The 20,587-nt window shown below is 44.9% G+C and overlaps 1 protein-coding gene across 4 annotated transcripts in view; it reads left to right on the forward strand.

The window, feature by feature from the left end:
- Positions 1-20,587, forward strand: part of cep85l (centrosomal protein 85, like) — an 87,099-nt gene that overhangs the window by 55,464 nt on the left and 11,048 nt on the right. For 3 of the 4 annotated variants that reach the window (XM_046372338.1, XM_046372337.1, XM_046372333.1), the window contains 5 exons: positions 645-797; positions 3,142-3,296; positions 3,568-3,685; positions 3,779-3,829; positions 10,633-10,746. In XM_046372338.1, the coding sequence (XP_046228294.1) occupies positions 645-797; positions 3,142-3,296; positions 3,568-3,685; positions 3,779-3,829; positions 10,633-10,746 (591 nt within the window). The remainder of the gene's footprint in view (positions 1-644; positions 798-3,141; positions 3,297-3,567; positions 3,686-3,778; positions 3,830-10,632; positions 10,747-20,587) is intronic. The other variant, XM_046372336.1, reaches the window with a different exon arrangement.

A 20,587-nucleotide genomic window follows, 5' to 3' on the forward strand; every position in this document is an offset into this window, starting at 1 on the left:
CGGAGGAGCTGCACAAGATCGGTCCACACTGCATACTGGGGGTTGGCCAACTACTTAGAGTGAGAGTGAGAGAGGAAACTCATCGCTAATCAGTCATCTAATAAAGCTGGCAGAAATTAAGCAATGCTAAACGATTGCAAAATAAATGAGAAAACAGGAATTGTAAGTGCATGATGTGAAAAGATGTGGGTTTAAAAGCACAAGGTGAAGTGAAAAAAGTGAGCGATGATCTGTGGAGAGGTAAACTTTGGAACAACAAAGTACTCTACCAGTACCACACACGCACACACACACACACAGTAATAGGACTTAATGTATGTGCGTACCGTGTCACGTAGACAGACACAATAGGAGCCTAACCATGCCATCTGATCCTGTGTATGACTGCAAGAGGCCGCTTGTACCATTTCAATGACATGGGCAAAAGGAAAGGATGGACTTTGTTTCATTCATTGCTTTTTAAATTATTTTGTGTACCCAATATGACAACTGGTATGAACAGTTTAATTCATGTGTGCTTGATTTTCAAATATATGCTTTTTTCTGTCTTTTCTTCAAGTCTATATGTTGAAATTAGCTGATAACATTCAACTTAATAATATGATATTACTGTATTAGTAATATAAGGTATTTCTTGTCAACAGATAAAGACAAGGGATTGCTACATCAGTAGTCTGAAAAAGAAGTGTCAGAGAGAGAGCAAACAGAATCAAGAAAAACAGCAACGCATAGAGACTCTGGAGAAATACCTTTCAGACCTACCTACAATGGATGAGGTGCAGGTCCAGTCCCGGCAGGTACACACGTAAACATGCATACACTTAGACTGTGGCAACATTGTGTCTCCCAATACAACCTGAGGGGTGTTTCAAGCAGTGTGGAAAAGTACTGTATGTTTTTTTCTACAGAGACAGGAATACGCAATCAGTGATGCTATGCTGGAATGATACAAATGTTTTTCCACAGGACAGAGGTAGAAGTTAAAATGATGTGTTAGAGGTGTGCTGATTTGACCAAATCACAGTAAGTTAGTTTTATTCATATAACACAAATCACAATGCCTCTGTGCCTCTGTAGTAGTGAGAGGAGTGGGTTGGATCATCGTAGCTGCAACTTTAACAAAAAGGTAGACTTCATAAATTCTCTGAAATCTTGCAAGAGGTCCATAATGTCCATAATGTTGTTGGATGCATCTCAGACTCTGAGTGGAAAAAAACACAACTGTTCCAGTTCCAAAAACTTTGGTAAGAATGAATCATGTACACAGTTAAATATGTAATAAAAAAATATAATAATGCTGGTAGTAGTAGTAACAGTAAAACATTTCACCTTTAAGGTGAAGAAATTAGTTTTAAGTTTAAAGGGATACAATTTATCAGTTCAGCATCGACACTGCAATGTCCAATATTCACATCACATGACATGCAGTGTCAAGTACAGCAAATAAACTCAAAAACATGTTATGCTACAGCTTTTTTGCTGCTTACAACATGCACAAAAGGAACAACGTTGCAGCTTCAGTGCTGGTGCTGCCAGCAAACAGATGCAGTCTATTAGGCTTGGCTAACATCCTCCTCTCAGCCATCTGCTCCACGGAGTCCAGTGGGCAGCCCAGGACTGTCCCAGTCCATGCTGCCCAGTCCCCAACAGACCACAGAGCAGTGAATAGCATAAGCTACCACAGAGCCATAAAATGTCTGTAGGAGGGGCCTGCACATTCCGAAGGACCTCAGCCTCCTCAGAAGGTGGAGGTGACTTGGCTCTTCTTGTTCAGGGAATCGGTGTTATGTGACCAGTCCAGTTTATGGTTGAGGTAGGCACCCAGATACTTAAAACTTTCCACCATCTCAATGTCCGAGCCCTGGATGTTCACCGGTGTATGAGATAGTGTCCTTCTCAGGAAGTCAATCACCATCTCCTTTACTGGTGTTTAAGCACAGGTAGTTGCGCTCACACCAGTCCACAAAGTCCATGATGACTGACCTGTACTCCGTCTCATTCCCCTCAGACACCCAGCCAACAACGGCTGAGTCGTCAGAGAACTTCTGAAGGTGACATCGGCTGATGTTGTAGATGAAGTCGGAAGTGTAGAGGGTGAAGAGGAAAGGTGAGAGCACTGTTCCCTGGGGGGAGAGCCCCGTGCTGCAGACCACCACCTCAGACACAGTTGCGCAGTCTCACATGCCGTGGTCTGTGGCCTGTTGGTGAGGTAGTCGATGATCCAAGCAACTAAATGTCCATCCTGCTTTCTCCAGCTTCCCTCTCAGCAGCACTGGTTGGATTGTGTTGAATGCGCTTGAGAAGTCAAAAAACATGATTCTCACAGTGCTCCCAGCACAGTGCAGCAGGTAGATGACAGCTCATCCACCCCGATGTTTGGCCTGTAGGTAAACTGCAGTTTGTCCATCGCTGTGCTCACCACATAGTGAAGGTGGCTGAGGATGAGCCTCTTCACGGTCTTCATCAGGTGAGAGGTCAATGCGACAGGCCTGTAGTTGTTAGGCTCCTTGGCATGTGCATTCTTAGGGACTGGAACCACACAGGAGGTCTTCCACAGGACAGGGACCGTCTCTAGACTAAGGCTCAGGTTGAAGATGACCTCACAGAGCTGGTCAGTACAGTCCCTAAGCAGTCTGGGGCTGATCCCACCTGGCCCTGCAGATTTTCTGCTCTTTAGTAGCCATAGTTCACGCCTCACGTGGTCCGCTGTTAAGGAGAAGGGTGGAGGGTTGAGGAGGGGAAAGGGGTGGACAGACGGTAGAAGAAACTAAAAAAACGAGAAGAGGGGACAGAGCTGCCACAACTTGCAGGCGCTCCTGCAGCACCATCTTGGTTAAATCATAGCTGACCCCGCCACCATTAGAGACTCTAAGCTCTGTAAAGCTCTTGTACTTGGAGGTGGAAGATTATGGTTTTGCTTGATTACTCATACAATCATTTTGTGTAATTGCAAGAGTAATGAGTGTAAAATGTTAAAAATCAATGGATTTGCATTGTTTCTAATGCTGACTTGGTTAATAAATTGCCTTGCACATCAAAATATGATACACATCATGATGTCTTTTACAAATTGTCATTTAACATTTGAATCAACATTGTTGAGTTATAGTGATCACACTGTGGACGATTGTGTGTGCTCAGCAGGAGAAGATACGCAAGAAAGCTGGGGATCTGGAGAAAATTATGTGTCGCTTACAAAAGAGCATAGATGCAGGATGTGCTCTGATGAAGGAGAAAAACATCAAGATTGAGATGCAGGCCAAGAGAGAGAAGGAGCTTATTTCATCTGTACACAGGTATATATAGCCAATGTCAGCATAATAAACAACTGCTGTTAGCTCATGCTAAGACTGATTGAAAAGTAAATCTTCACCTTGTGTTCGTCACACGTATTTGATTGCTAGAGTGCTGCACAATCAGACAATGTACAACCTGAACATGTATTTGCTTTGGCTGGATTGCAATGGGTGCACCAACCATGTCTATGCAGCGTGAGCCTAAACCATATTTTTGTGATAGCTGGCAGAAAGGTCATTTATTATAAGATAATGTCTTATTTTGCTGAAGTCTACAGAAGAAGGTCCAGCAGTGTTTGGATGATGGGGTGAGGTTACCAATGGTGGACCTGAAGCAGCTTGAGGTGGAAAACACTCAACTTCTAGAGCAACAAGACCACAGCAGCAAGGTAGGATCCCAAACATGCACTTGCAGAAATGTATGTATGCATGTACAAGTAAAGTGAAAAACCCTTTAACATGTTGCCGCTATTACCCTTCAGCTGATTGACCATCAAAAAGAACAGATTGAAAGACTGACCTTGCAACTAACGGTAAGATGCATACCCACTCACTCAGAGAGGTTCTCAATCTTGGAATAAAAAGTTCTAAAGTTGGTTTTATTAAAATTTACCAGACAAGCAACTTAAGAGCATGTGATCTAAAATCACCACTGGTTAACTACTTGTTTGTATATTCAGCACCAAAAGTTATGCTCAACTGAACTTATATTGCACATTTTCTTACCTAATGTTTTTGTTATGTACTGAAGTAGAAGTAAGCCAAAGAAGTAAGCCAAATAGCTCCTTGAATGAGTGCAAAAAAGTAGTGAATAAAAAAAGTAAAATAAAAATAAAATAAAATAAGTAGACAAAAATATGGCTACACTTATGTCTCTGGACTTTCTCTTCTGTTTTCTGTGGAATCGACTTTCCACAAAAGATGGTACATCATATAGTCAAAAGTGTCCCGACACACCTCTTTATGAAGCTGTTTTTCAGGGTTTGGGCTAGGCCCCTTACTTTCAGTGAAGGGAAATAATGTTTCAGCATACCAAGGAAATGGAATGGAAAATGCTATGCTTCCAACTTTGTGGCAACAGTTTGGGGAAGGCCCTTTTCTATTCCAGCAATACTGTGACTTGCCCACACAGAGCCCAGACCTCAACCCTATCCAACAACTTTGGGATGAACTGGAATGGAAATTGCAAGCCAGGCCTGTTTGTCCAACATCAGTGCCTGATCTCACTCTTGCTCTACTGCATGAATGAGCAAAAATTCCCACAGTAATACTCCAACATCTTGTAGAAAGCCTTGGAATGTGATCTCATTAAAGTCCCTGTTGATGTAATGGTCAGGTGCCCCAATACTTCTGTCTGTATAGTGTATTTCTCAGATGAAGGCAACAAAGTGAATGTATACCTGCATTTATAGCCAGCCGTAATTAGATAATTAGTTAACTTCTGTTAGCTGGACACTTTCAAAAGTCATTACCCTATGTAAAACCACAACATTTGTTTTTGTTGTTTGTTTGTTTTAAGAGAGAACAAACTGAATATAACATCAATTCAATTTAGGTAAATTTATTTATATAGCGCCACATCACAACAGAAGTTGTCTCATGACACTTTCCAATTAGAGCAGGTCTAGACCAAACTCTTTAATTCAATTTTTGGTACAGAGAGACCCGACAAAACTCCATGAGCAAGCGCTTGGCAGCAGTGGCGAGGAAAAACTTTCTTTTAGAAGGCAGAAACCTGTGAGCTGACCCCGGCTTATTGTGGGCAGCCATCTGCCTTGACCAGCTGGTGATGAGAAAGAAAATGAGAGAAGGAGAGAGAGAGGGGGGCACATGGATAGAGATGCGTAGCAACAGCGATAAAAACAGAATAAAAAAAAAAAAAGCCCAGCAATTGACTGGCGACCAGTCCAGGGTGTAACCTGCCTCTCGCTCGTAGTCAGCTGGGATAGGCTCCAGTTCCCCCACGACCCTGATGGATAAGCAGTAAAGAAAATGAATGAATGAGTGAATGAGTGGAACTGTCAAGATTAGTCGGCGTCGCTGACGCAGAAATTTACTGAACCCCGATGCAGAGTCAAAAGGAGCAGGCGAGGTGGAGGTCCAAAAACAATGGTCTTTTATTAAACAAAACTAAACTCAAATAACACACCTACTGTGGCAAAAACTCCTGGGCAAACATGGCAAGGTACAACAAAAGGTTCCTAGCTTGACATGGAAATAACGCAGATCCTGGCATGGCTTGGGGGAAAAATGCAGATCCTGGCATGGCATGTGGGGGAAAAAAGCAGACGCACTGACAATGGTGACTGGGAAGACAAGGACTAAATAGACAAGACAACGAGACACAGGTGACACACATCAGGAGGGAAAAAGCAATCAGGAAAACTAAAGCAAAGCTACATGAAAACAGGACACACAGGGGAAGAGACACTTTCAAAATAAAACAGGACATGACAAAAACCTTGAACATAATACATGGAAGCACAAGACAAACATGGAACATGGCACATGGACAGAAATCAAAAGACAGAGCATAACCAAAAAACACCAGGCATGACAGAACCCCCCCCTTAAGGGACAGATCCCAGATGTCCCTCAAAAAGAAAAAACAGTTCTAAACCAGGCTGGGCGGGTGGAGGGGGACCAGGAAGGAGGGAAAAACCAAAGGGCAACAAAACCAAAAACCACCAGGCATGACAGAAAACCAAAAAACAAAGTCTGTGATTCAGTCCAGGTGTAGGGCATGAGCCTGACCTGAAAACTCAGGCGGGTGACCCCAGTTCAACACCCAGGTGGGGCTTGATGAGTCAGGGGGTCTGCCCAAATGCTCGGCCAGGACATAACACGAGGCCTCAGGCGGTCTGCCTGAATGCTGGGTCGGAACCAAGGGCTGAACCATGAGCCGCCTCTGTGGCCACCTGACGAGGCGTGAAGACCTGAGGAGACGTGAAGATCCGGTGACCTGACGTGGAAACCTGACGAGACGTGGACACTTGGTGACCTGACGTGGAGACTTGGCGGCAAGACGTGGTGACCTGACGAGACGTGGAGACCTGGTGACCAGACGTGGTGACCTGACGAGACGTGGTGACTTAGCGACCTGACGTGGAGACCTGACGAGACGTGGTGACTTGGTGACCAGACGTGGTGACCTGACGAGACGTGGTGACTTGGCGACCTGACGTGGAGACCTGATGAGACGTGGTGACTTGGCGACCTGACGTGGAGATTTGGTGACCTGACGTGGAGACTTGGCGGCAAGACGTGGTGACCTGACGAGACGTGGAGACTTGGCGAGACGTGGAGACCTGGTGACCAGACGTGGCGCGAAGGCAGACAGACCCAGACCTGGAACAGTGGGCTGCGGTCCATCAGCCGAAGCATGGGGCCCTGGCGTAGCTTGGGGTGCTGGCGGACCCAGACCTGGAACAGTGGGCTGCGGTCCATCAGCCGAAGCAGGGTGCCCTGGCGTTGCTTGGGGTGCTGGCGGACCCAGACCTGGAACAGTGGGCTGCGGTCCATCAGCCGAAGCATGGAGCCCTGGCGTAGCCTGGGGTGCTGGCGGACCCAGACCTGGAACAGTGGGCAGCGGTCCATCAGCCGAAGCATGGAGACCTGGCGTAGCGTGGGGTGCTGGTGGACCCAGACCTGGAACAGTGGGCTGCGGTCCATCAGCCGAAGCATGGAGCCCTGGCGTAGCTTGGGGTGCTGGCGTACCCAGCCCTGGAACAATGGGCTGCGGCCCCTCAGCTGGAACGTGGAACTCTGCTGTTGCTTGGGAAGCTGCTGGACCCAGCCCTGGAAGTGTGAGCTGCGGCCCCTCAGCTGGAACGTGGGACTCTGGCGTGGCCTTGGGAGCTGGCGGACCCAGCCCTGGAAGTGTGAGCTGCGGCCCCTCAGCTGGAACGTGGAACTCTGGCGTAGCTTGGAAAGCTGGCGGACCCAGCCCTGGAACTGTGAGCTGCGGCCCCTCAGCTGGAACGTGGGACTCTGGCGTAGATTGGGAAGCTGGCGGACCCAGCCCTGGAACTGTGAGCTGCGGCCCCTCAGCTGGAACGTGGAACTCTGGCGTAGCTTGGGAAGCTGGCGGACCCAGCCCTGGAGCAGTAGGCTGCGGCCCGACAGCTGAGGCATGATGCCCCGAGACGGCGGACGGCCGCACCCTCGGGGTCTGGACTGGAGCACTGGTCACCGCAGCGGCTGGCTGCCTGGTCCGTGGAGCAGGAACAGCCGCCGCGGAGCAGGGACAGGAACGAAGATCTCCGCGGCGCCCGGGGGCTTAGTCCGCGGAGCAGGAACAGGGACAGGAACGAAAACCTCCGCGGCGGCAGGCGGCCTGGTCCGCGGAGCAGGAACAGGAACGAAGACCTCCGCGGCGGCGGGCGGCCTTGTCCGCGGAGCAGGGACAGGAACGTGGATCTGGAACGGTGTGCTGCGGCCCCTCAGCTGGAACGTGGGACTCTGGCGTAGCTTGGGAAGCTGGCGGACCCAGCCCTGGGACGGTGAGCTGCGACCCCTCAGCTGGAACGTGGGACACTGGCGTAGCCTTGGGAGCTGGCGGACCCAGCCCTGGAACTGTGAGCTGTGGCCCCTCAGCTGGAACGTGGGACTCTGGTGTAGCTTGGGAAGCTGGCGGACCCAGCCCTGGGACGGTGAGCTGCGGCCCCTCAGCTGGAACGTGGGACTCTGGCGTAGCTTGGGAAGCTGGCGGACCCAGCCCTGGAACGGTGAGCTGCGGCCCCTCTCTGGTCCGCGGAGCAGGGACAGGAATGTGGATCTCCGCGGCGGCCGGCGGCTTAGTCCGCGGAGCAGGAACAGGAACGAAGACCTCCGTGGCGGCAGGTGGCTCAGTCCGCGGAGTCTGCACCGGCTGTGGGGAACCTGTCGCTGGGTGCAGGCCTCCCCTGGACCTCAAGCGGTACATGTGCACCTTCCAGAGGTGGCCCAGACTGGGAGGGGGCCTGATTGCCAGTCTGGTGCCCCAAAACGGAGACTCTGCGGGGTTCATTGTTGGTCTGAGCGTTCTGTCAAGATTAGTCGGCGTCGCTGACGCAGAAATTTACTGAACCCCGATGCAGAGTCAAAAGGAGCAGGCGAGGTAGAGGTCCAAAAACAATGGTCTTTTATTAACCCTCAGGAGTCGACAGACGCGCCGGCGCGTCCTTATCACAAGACCACTTTAAGACGACGTAGCTGCAAGACGCAGCCTCGCTGAATCCCAGTTTTTTTTGTGTCGAAAGTGGGCACTTCAAACTATATACCAGTTTTTAAATTTTGTTAATATGTCAAGTAAAACCCGAGTTATGATAAAAAATACTGTTTTTTTCATGACCATTGCCATTACGTTTGGTGCGCGTTTGGGGCGCGCATTTTATTCAAGAAGACGTAGTAATCACCAGCGCATTGAGCGCACTTCATTCAGCGCATTTCAGCGCATTTTCCCCAGTCGGATTTTAGAGTTTTGTGTGATTTTAGGTCCAGTGTGTCAATACAGTATGTCAAAATGAAAAAAACAACAGTAAATCACACTTGTGAGGTTGTGCTGACCAAAAATGATTCCAAAATGGCAAGATAAAAAAAATTCTAAGTTGAAATATAAAATTAGAATCAAAAATAGTCAACAACTGACAATTATACATGACTTCAGAGGGTTAAACAAAACTAAACTCAAATAACACACCTACTGTGGCAAAAACTCCTGGGCAAACATGGCAAGGTACAACAAAAGGTTCCTAGCTTGACATGGAAATAACGCAGATCCTGGCATGGCTTGGGGGAAAAATGCAGATCCTGGCATGGCATGGGGGGGAAAAAAGCAGACGCACTGACAATGGTGACTGGGAAGACAAGGACTAAATAGACAAGACAACGAGACACAGGTGACACACATCAGGAGGTAAAAAGCAATCAGGAAAACTAAAGCAAAGCTACATGAAAACAGGACACACAGGGGAAGAGACACTTTCAAAATAAAACAGGACATGACAAAAACCTTGAACATAATACATGGAAGCACAAGACAAACATGGAACATGGCACATGGACAGAAATCAAAAGACAAAGCATAACCAAAAAACACCAAGCATGACAAGAACTATAAAAAACAGTATTAATGATAACGATAATAATAATAATGTGAAAATATAACAGGTGATATTAACTATCGTTGATGTCAAGCAAGACCACAGCAGGAGATCTAGACGTGATCAACAGGACATGCATTAATAGGACATGAATATATATGGTGTTGTGCACTAGTAGGAGCAATTTGGTTATTGGAAGAATAATCAATGATTATGGGAAATAATCATTAAAGCAAAAATCAGTGTATGCTTTATTCACGTAAAAATCGGGGCACCACCCTGTCACCAGGGACCAATAGCCAAATTAATAAATAGGAAATAACAGTCTCTTAAAATTATGAAGGATGAATCCGAGCACTGACTGTCATGAATCCAGCTGTTATCACAAGTACATTCACAATAACTGCAGACAATGACAGTTTATCACTTTAGGATTTTAAAGTGATGATAATAATCAAACGTTTGACTGTTGGTCCCTTTCGGCAAGCTGGACACCTCGGAGAGCCTGGAATAGCTCTCATTGTAACAGCAAGCACAGGGAAAAAGCAGCGACTGAAGGTCACAGTGAACTTTCATTACCTGAGTGACATCACCTCGGACCCCTGTGGAGATGGCTGGCACACAGCCAATGTCCATGCCGGTCCTGGATTTTACGACTAGGTGTACGTCATGGGTGGGGGTCTCTAACGGTTCATCACTCTAGCTCAGGTCTCTTGGGTTACATGTAGGCCTCTCTATTGTTCTCCAGAGCACATGGCCAGTGATCCCAACAATGGAAAGAGAATTAGAGTGGGAGAGTGACGCTCAGTGCACCATGAGAATTCCCCTGGCACTCTAAGCCTATAGCTACACAACAAGGAGCATTGGGTCAGATGTCGATCGAACCATATAAGTAGCAGCCAATGAGAGATTCTCCAAGACAGTCATAGACTGGGTCTTCACACTGGTTTACCAGTTAATTGGTAAAGCTTTGAAGTGACATTGAGTGCAAAGGTCATCTCAGACCATTTCTTCAGTTTCTTCAAATTTTTTTGTCTTCTATAAACTCTTAAATACGTCTGCATCATCATCATTTATGTAAGCACCTTGCCTGCATGGCAGACTTTCTCAATCAAAGGATGTACATTGCTCAGTATAATACCTTTCAACCTGAAGTAACATTGTTGATGGAGAAAATCATTTCTGACACCTGCTGTCTCTTCTTTTCCTAAACAATAAATCAGGTTTAGGTGTCTTATTTTGTTCTTTCTTAGGCCACCAATACAAGACTGCAAATGAAAAGAGGCCTTCCTCAACGGCAATGTACAGGTTCCTATCTGCTAGAAAAGGAGGAAAGCCTGGCCACCACATCCAGAGCCTTCCTACAGGTATCTTTGTTAAGAGTTTTAACTGAGTGTCATACAAGATACAAGATTTATTTGTCACACACAATCATACACGGTACAGTGTGCAGTAAAATTCTTTTTGTCCCTGCTACCAAAAAATAGGTAAGAAAAATAGAATGAGCAAAATTAAATATTATAAAATAGAAATCTTATAAAAATAAGAAAATTAAAAATGTGAAAATGTGCAGTATTTAAATGTACAGTATTTACATCTAGTGCAGGTGGGAGTAGGATTGCTTTTTCTCATCCTCACAGTGTTGGTTCTCAGGCAGCGGAACCGACAGCCTGATGGCAGCAGGGAGAGGACTGAGTGTCCGGGTGATGGGGCTGCCTGAGGATCTTCTCAGCTCTCGACCTGCATCGTTTGGTGTAAATGTCCTGCAGGTCGAGGTAGAGTTGTCCTAATTGTCCGCTCAGTTGAGCGGACTATCTTCCTAAGGGCCAAGAGGTCCTGTTTTGTGCATCTGCTCATCCATGTGGTGATGCTTCTACTCAAGCTGCTCTCAGTGGTGCAGGTGTAAAAGTTCCTGAGCACCTTCAGGGGGAGCCTGAAGTCTCTGAGGCATCTGAGGTGGAACAGACGCTGCCTGGCCTTCTTAACAGTCCTGAATGTGCAGTGACCAGGACAGGTCCCATGTGATGGTCACACCGAGGTATTTTAAACTGTCCACCCTCTCCACCTCAGACCCGCCGATGCAGAGTGGATGGATGTCCTTCTGCTGCTTCCCCCTGTAGTCCACAATCAGCTCCCTAGTTTTGCTGACGTTCAGCAGGAGGTTATTCTCCCGGCACCAGCTCTCCAGGTGAGTCACCTCCCTCCTGTAGGCCTCCTCCTTGTTGTGGGAGATTATCCCCATGATGGCTGTGTCATCAGCAAACTTTACAATGATGTTGCTGAGGTAGACACACATGTGTGTGTGTACAGGGAGTACAGCAGGGGACTCAGCACGCAGCCTTGAGGGGATCCAGTGTTAAGGGTGAGGGGGGATGAGCTATGGGTGCCTACGCATACCACCTGTTGTGTGCCGGTAAGGAAGCTGTGGATCCACCTGCACAGGGAGGAGTTCAGTCCAACATCACACAGCTTAGTGACCAGCCTGGAGGGGACTGTGGTATTGAATGCTGAGCTGTAGTCCACAAACAGCACTCTCACATAGTTCCCCATCGTAGGGTCCACGTGGGTCCAAGTGTCTTGTGCAGCAGGAAGGTTATGGCGTCGTCGATGGATCTGTCTGGGTGGTATGCAAACTGAAGGGGATCCGGGGTGGGGGGCAGAGAGGAGGTGATGAATGTTTTGACCAGCTTCTCAAAACATTTCATCACCACAGACTACAACAGACTTTTTAAAGCATCGTTGTAAACACCGGTGCAAGCTGTTCAGTGCAGGCGTTGAGGACACAACCGCTAATGCCGTCAGGCCCTGCTGCTTTCCTGGTGTTTACACTTCTAAACATCCTCCTCACCTACAGCTCCGTCACAGTGAGCATTACCTCTCCTCCGGCTGGGAGCGCATCTTCTTGAATGCTGTCCGACTCGGAGCGTGCGAAGAAGTTTTTGAGCTCATCAGCCAGAGAAGCGTCGGCTCTCATCGCGGGTGGATGTGTTGCTTTGTAGTCTGTGATGGTGTGTAGTCCCTGCCACAGCACCCTGGAGTTGCTCCCCTGCTTCTGCAGCTCCAGAATGAGTAACAAGTTTCAGTACAATAGAATTAGACTAAAGCAATAAGAGCTAAAACATAATTAAAAGTGCTTAAGTAGAAGAGCAGGATTGGAAAGCAGGAGAACATGAAAGAGTGAAAGGGTGTTAGAGGGTTATGGCTGTTAGGAAAGAAGGTGCAGTTGGACGAGATGAGTTTTCAGGTGCTTTTTAAAGAAAGAGAGGGACGCCTCTGCTCTTGCTGTGGCTGGTAGGCTGTTCCACCAGCGTGGAATGTTGTGGGAGAAAAGTCTGGTTTGGGAGTGCCTTGTGTGAAGGGATGGCAGAGCCAGACGATGTTTATTTGCTGAACGTAGAGCCTGAGAAGGGTTGTAAGCCTGAATGAGAACGCTCAGGTAGCTGGGTGGAGACCCTGAAGTCACTCTGTAAGCTAGTGTTAGTGACTTCTGGCTGCCATATTTAACCAGTGTAGTTGGATTAGTAATGGAGTGACATGAGCCCATTTGGGTTCATTAAAAACCAGATGCGATGCTGCATTCTGGATCATTTGTAATGCTCTGACTGCACATGCTGGAAGGCCCGTCAGAAGGGTATTGCAGTAGTCAAGGCAAGTGGTGAGGTCAGATTGTTTGTATGTTGTAGAGCGCATAGCGACAGGGCCGTGATACAAGACAAGACAAGACAACTTTATTTGTAATAGCCCATTTTTACAAGCAGTTTGTCTGAAAGGGCTTAACATAACATTAGCAACATCCTCTTTCCTTCGACCCTCACATCGACTAAGGAAAAACTCCCACAAAACCTTTAACAGGAAAAAATGGAAGAAACCTCAGGGTGGGCAACATCATGAGTGATCCCTCACCCAGGACAGACAGACGTGTAATGGTTGTTGTACAGGCAGGAAAGCAGTTAACAACATGAGAACATTACTAAAAAGACAAGTAAAACAAAATCTCAGCTCATAAAAATTTAAAATTTTCATGTGATTCATCTGTTCAGTTTCACTTTTGATACCACCTCAATATGATTTTAACATTTCACAAGACTAAAATTATAATAATGAAATTATAATGAAATGCTGTATCATTCATGTATTTTTCATATTCTGTTGAAAACCACTATCCTATCAGTTCAATTCAGTTCAATTTCGGCCCGCAAGGGAGAACCACCCCGCCGATAGTCGGTGCACAGAAGAATGACAGGCAGATGTCAACAGTAGACATTGGGTTGGTCATAGAGTCAGATGCAGTTCAACATGAAGATCTGGATGGAGAGAGACCTGCAGAAAGATACAGAGAGAGAGAGAGAGAAAGGGAGGGAGAGACACAAAACTACGAGGAGAACTGGACACAGTTAGTGACATAAAATATCTAATAATAATAATAATAATCTGACGAGGGGAGAGGATAGAAGAGAAAAAGGAGGAGGGGGAACTGCTTGGTGGATCATGTTTGTGTCCCCCGGCAGCATAGGCCTATAGCAGCATAGCTATGACAGAGATTTAAAGATTAACAGTTAGTCAGACCTATTCTACCTGTGGCTATATATCAAGAGGTGAGTGTAACTATGCCTACCGGCCCTACACACTTTGTTTGAGGCTAACTATATGCTTTACTAAACAGAAAGGTTTTAAGTTTAGTCTTAAAGGTGGAGGTGGTGTCTGCCTGTCGAACCCAGATCGGCAACTGGTTCCACAGCAGGCTATTAATAGAGTAATTTAGACATCCTGACAATAGTGAGTTGAACTAGTCCAGCCTTGAAGTAATGAAAGCATGTACAAGTTTTTCAGCATCACTCTGAGAGAGGACGCTCCTAATCTTAGCAATATTACAGAGGTGAAAGAAGGCGGTCTTAGAGGTCTGTTTAATGTGATGGATAAATGACACGTCCTGATCGAAGATAATGCCGAGGTTCCTCGCAGTCGTACTGGGGGCCAAAGTAATGCCGTCCAGAGAGACAATATTATCAGCTATTCTATTTCTAAGATGTTTGGGACCTAGAATAATGATCTCAGTTTTGTCTGAGTTTAATAATAAAAAAATGGAGGTCATCCAGTCCTTTATGTCCTTAAGACATGTTTGGAGCCTGGCTAACGGCTCTGTTTCTTCAGACTTTAAGGATAAGTACAGCTGAGTGTCATCAGCATAACAATGAAAGTTTATGCCATGTTTCTGAATAATATTTCCTAGAGGGAGCATGTATGTATGATCATGTATGAACAGGATCGGCCCAAGCACTCAATCTTGTGGAACACCGAGGCTAACCCTTACATATAAAGAGGAAACATCATTAACATGAACAAAGTGAAATCTATCTGTTAAATATGATTTGAACCATCAAGGGAAAGACATCCTTGAGGAACTTAGTTGGGATGGGGTCTAAGAGACATGTAGTTGGGTTAGATTTGTTAATGCTGGAGGTCAGCTCGGGGAGGTCTATGGGCAGGAAGCTGTCCAGAGATGGAGCAGCTTCCTTTGAATTATACCAAGGAGCTAGCCTCCTATGATTTTTAACCTTCTTTCTCAGTGGGGCAACCATATCTATAACTGTGTGTAATGTGGCTGCAGTGTTGTTGACAAGGCAATCAAAATCTGCAGGAGTAATATTTAAATCAGTACGTTCTGTTGTACTAGTATATGGTGCTGAAGGTAGCTGTGATGGGATTGTATCCCTAAATCTGTCTACAGTATTCTCAGAGAGGGATCTGGTATAGTAGACCTTTTTGTTGTGTGCTGTAAAGTCTGTTAGAGTTAGCTCAAAAGTTAAAAGTGAATGGTCTGAAAGGAGTGGATTTTGAGGGACAACTAAGAGGTTCTTAGTGCCTAAGGCCGTAGGTGAGAACCAGATCAAGGGTGCGATTATGACAGTGTGTTGGTTCATTTACTGTCTGAAGCAAACCTATTGAATCTTACAGTGAGTTAAAGACTGACTTAAGACCGTCAGAGTCAACATCCATATGAATGTTAAAGTCACCCACTCCAGCCCAGCTCCTGACTTCGTGGCTGAGTTGCTGTTATTCCCAAGCACTTCTGTTTTGTTATAATGCCACTGACAGTTGACTGTGGAATTTTTTTTTTTTACCAACATTGTTTTTAGTGATTTTGCAACATAAACAAAAACAAATACAATGTATGATAAACAAACATGGTAAATAACCAAACCCCATCACTTATTTCAGTTCTTAGTCGGGGAACTGATTAATTATTTACATACCGTCTTAGCTGATTACATATATACAGTACATGCGATGAATATGAATATAGAATATTGAATACTGCAGAGGGCCACTTTTAATACATCCCAGTCTCTTCTATCATATTTGTCAAGTCTGTTCCTACTAAATAGTTAAAAAACGGGTTTGGGATTGAAATCATGTTACCAATATTATTTTCTCTAGTAGGAGTGTTGTAATTAACTCAGACAACCATCTGCTTACTTGTGGTCTTCCATGAGAGGGTTATCACTTTTTTCGCCAATAATAGTTATGCTGCTATAGGCTTAGATTGCTGAGGGTCCTCCCACGATGCACTGAGCTCTATCTTCCCCTCCCTCTCCTTCTGCACACATTTATGTCCATTAATGCATATCACTAACCCAGTGCTTCTCAAATAGTGGGGCGCGCCCCCCTGGGGGGGCGCGGTGCGATGCCAGGGGGGGCGTGTGTGACCCTGGAGAACATGCTTTTGTTGCCGTACTAGAATAAAGTGTAATTGCACATCCACTACAGTAGTTGGCAGTGGCGCTCTCATTGTCAAAGTGTGCGCAAGGAGTATTAGCTCTATGGTGTAGCGGGTTTTTTGCACCGAGCAGGCGATATGAAGTGCAGTAAACGAACCCTTAAGAGACAACATGAAGAAATTTTTAACAGGGATGAAAAGAAAAGCGGAGAGAGACGAAGATAATGAAACAAAAGTAACTCACCCGAAAGCTAAGACGAGGAAATATGACGACGCATATGTAGCGCTTGGCTTCACTACAGTGACTACAGTGGGAGACGAGGAAAGACCGGTGTGTTTACTGTCTAAACATGCTGGCAGCGGACAGCATGAAGCCAAATAAATTAAGGCGCCACTTGAAGACATTACATCCCAATCATGTTGATAAGCCGCTGGAGTTTTTTCAGCGAAAATGTGCCGAATATTGCCAACAATCATCCCGCTTTGTGAATGCTACTTCAGTAAACCAGCGAGCACTGTTAGCATCATATTATTACATATTATTAAATATTATTACATATTATTATTACTATTATTTATAGTCGCGGCGGAGAGTTGGGGGGGCGCGAATTGTTTTCTTCTTGCTGGGGGGGGGCGCAACAGAAAATAATTGAGAAGCACTGCACTAACCCAACTTCTTCGCTGGAGTCTTTGTGCTTCATTATTATTATCTACTGTTCCAGTATTTCTGTATTATTGCTGTTGCTATGCATCTCTGCTTGTGTGCTCCTTCTCTCACGCCCCACCACCATCCCCCCTTTCTCTTTGTCTGTCTATCTTTCTTGCGCTCTCTCTCTCTCTCTCAACCCAACCAGTCAAGGTTGATGGCCGCCCATCTTGAGGTTTCTGCCTTCTAAAAGGCAGTTTTTCCTTGCCACTGTCGCCATGTGCTCTCTCAAGGGGGAATGTTGGGTTCTCTATATTACAATTTAATTAAAGAGTTTGGTCTAGACCTGCTCTAATTGGAAAGAGTCATGAGATAACTTTTGTTGTGAATTGGCGTTATATAAATGAACTGAATTGAATTGAGTTAAATTACTATACTTATATATACAAATACCCGTTGATTTTTTTTAATCTTCAATTTCTCTGGAAATAAGCCTAATACAAACTGGATCTGTAAAATGTTTTGAATATTTTAGTTTCACCACTTCCAATTTTTGGATTTCTATACATTTCCAGATACCGTGAAAAAAGTACCTTTTTCATTTGTTACAGGTGTCTGGGATGGCTCCATTGTATCTGTTCAGTTTTTCTAGAGTAATATATGTTCGCATCACCCAGTTATTCTGCAGCACATTAAGACGGGTATTAGTAGTTCTCTGCTGTGCCTTAGCTCATATTTCTTCCCACTCTTTCTTTAAAATGTCCTCGTTCAGGTCATATCTCCATGCCTCCAGCCACTCTGTGGCTGTCTCTATACATCTGTCTATCAAGAATTTATATGTTTTAGATATTAAGCCTCTTCCCATACAATTTGTCTCCATTAGTTTTTCTAGAGTAGGTAAAGAGGGGCATAATGATTGAGTTTGTTGTGTTTTCAAATATTTGAAAAAATGATTGTGGGGTACATGAAATTTATCTACCAATTCCTGAAACGTCATCAATACCTTTTGTGTGTTGTAAAGGTCTCCTATTCTCCCCAATCCTCTTTGGGCCCAAAATATATACGAGTAAGTAGGAAGAGGTAGGCTTGGCTGGAATTCCTCCATCTCTTTCCACAGAGGAGCCTCTCTTTCTGTGAAACAGAATAGCAATGTTCTTAACTGTGCTGCCCAATAATACTAGAGTGGGTTGGCGCATTTAAGCCCCTGGTCATAGGGCAAGTACAGTACCGACAGCTGTGTCCGTGGACATCTATTATTCCATAAAAAACCAACAGTTTCTTAAGTTGAGAGAACAGATTACTTGGAGAAAGTGGAAGGTTTCGAAACAGGTACAGCAGTTTAGGCATTATGTTCATTTTAAAAATGTTCATTTTTCCTATGAGCAACATCGGTATGGGCTTCCACCTGTCCAGAGACTTTGAAATTTCTTGTAGTAATGGTTCATAATTACTGGCTACAATGTGTTTGAGTTATGTGAAGTAGTCCACAAATTTAAATTGAGTGGCTATTGCAGGGGGACTCTTGCTTTCTAATTCATTTAGGAACATTATTGATGATTTGGATTTATTTAGTTTATAGCCTGAGACTTCTCCGAACACATTAATTAAAGTTTTAAAAATTAAAGTTTTAATAACTCAGGAATGGATTTTCCTGTATTTTTAAGAAATAATATTACATCATCTGCAAATAAGGCCAAAGATGTTCCTGTTGTCCAATTGTTATACTTGTAATACTTTGATGCGTTCTTATAGCTATTGCCAATGGTTCTATGGCCATAATAAATAGCAGAGGAGATAAAGGATCTCCTTGTCTACTTCCTCTTTGTATATTAATGGTCTTGGAGATATTTCAATTAGTCATTATTTCGATTATTTCAGTGTATAAAGTAATTTTATCCATTTATTAAAATTTTCTCTGAAACCAAAACGTTTAAGAATCTCAAATAAATAGGGCCAAACGTTTTTTCAGCATCTAATGACAGTAATCTAGTGTCCCTTTGTCAAAGTTTAGAATATTTAAAACTCTCCTGACATTACAGAAACCTTGTCGAACAAAACAAAACCGTTCTGGTCTTTATCAGTAATATCGGGAATTATTTTCTCCTGGCTAGTATTTTGCTTAAAATTTTTAAGTCAACGTTTTTTGTGGCCTAAAATTTTCACATTTATTATTTGGCTTGCCTGGTTTTGGCAGTAAAGTTATGAGTGCTCCTCTTAAGGAAGCTGGGCTCTTGGTCCCAGTCTGTGCGCCCTCTCCAGCGTGAGTTTTACCTGGAGGGATTCCATTTCCAGCACATCTGGGATCCAGCTCTCCAGGAAGCCACACATGTCATTACTCTCTGCACCCTCTGGAAGATTTACAAGTCGTACATTAGAGCGACGTGACCGAGCCTCCAGGTCTAGTACTTTTCCTTCCAAGTCTTTATTTTTCCCTTCCAAACTTTCATCTTTTCTTGAAGCGAAGTTGTCTTCAGTTGTTGAGATTCTCATCTCTGCTTGTGTGACTTTTTCAGAACAGTCTTTAATGTCCCATCTGACATTTTCAATTGCTGTAAGAATCCTGTCAAATCTGGATGAGAGGTCAGACTTCATGCTGTTAATCGCTGCCATCATTCCTGTCAAAGTGGCATGATCGGACTCTTCTGTTACCTCTGGATGTTTCTCCGTGCTAGTGTTATCCGTGACACCAGTGCCAGCACTAGCTTCCATAGCCTTGTCGTTGAGCTTGGACTTAGAGTTGCAAAATTATATAAATTAGATTGGTGTGTCTTCTTTAGTGAAGTGATTGGAAAACTTGCATCCAATTATTTGGATGAGTGAATGAATACTTTTAGCAACATAGTGTTCATTTCAGCAAAAGTCTAATGACAAAAGGCTGAAGAGGCCATAGAAGGGGCCAGAGCCGTCTCTAATTTCTGAGGCGACTGAGATCCTTTAACATGAGGTTGCTGAGGATATTCTATGAGTCTGTGGTGTCCAGTGCCATCACATATGCTGTTGCCTGCTGGCGCAGCTGCCTGAGGGTGAGGGACACTAACAGACTCAACAGAATCATTAAGAAGGCTAGCCATGTTGTTGGAGAGCTGGGACTGCTGGAACTCAGAGAACTGGATTCTCTGACAGTGGTGTCTGAGAGGAGGATGTTGTCCAAAATAAGAATGACACTGGACCTTCCCTCTCACCCTCTCCACAATGTGCTGATCAGCTACAGGAGCTTGTTCAGTAACAGACTCTTACTCCCACAGTGCACCACAGAGCAACACATGAAATCATTCCCGCCTGTTGCCATTAAGCTCTGCACACAGAGGGCCTGGAAAGATAGTGTGTTGACATATAAAAAGACCTTTCATAAAGCCAGAACAGCTTATTATTTATTCATCTTTAATAGAGCAAAACAAGAACAACCCACTGTAGCCAGGCTGACAAAGAGTCACAGCTTGTTGAGCCTTGTTTTCCTGCAGCTCTTAGTAGTGAAGACTTCATGGGTTTGTTCACCAATAAAATCACTAACATTAGAGAAAAAATCAATATAGATCTCCCCACAATAGCCAACATACTGCCAGAAACCTAGTCCTACTCCATCTCTGGACAGCTTCCTGCCCATAGACCTCCCTGAGCTGACCTCCAGCATTAACAAATCTAACCCAACATGTCTGTTAGACCCCATTCCAACTAAGCTCCTCAAGGACTTCTTTCCCTTGATTGGCGTTTCCTTCTTAGATCAGATCAACTTGTCTTTAACAACAGGTTATGTACCACAGGCGTTTAAGACTGCTGTTATCAGACCTTTGCTTAAAAAACCTTCACTTGACCCAGACATCTTAGCAAACTACAGGCCGATATC

The sequence above is a fragment of the Scatophagus argus genome, chromosome 19 (genome assembly GCF_020382885.2).
Source record: "Scatophagus argus isolate fScaArg1 chromosome 19, fScaArg1.pri, whole genome shotgun sequence".
NCBI classification, from domain to species: Eukaryota; Metazoa; Chordata; class Actinopteri; family Scatophagidae; genus Scatophagus; species Scatophagus argus.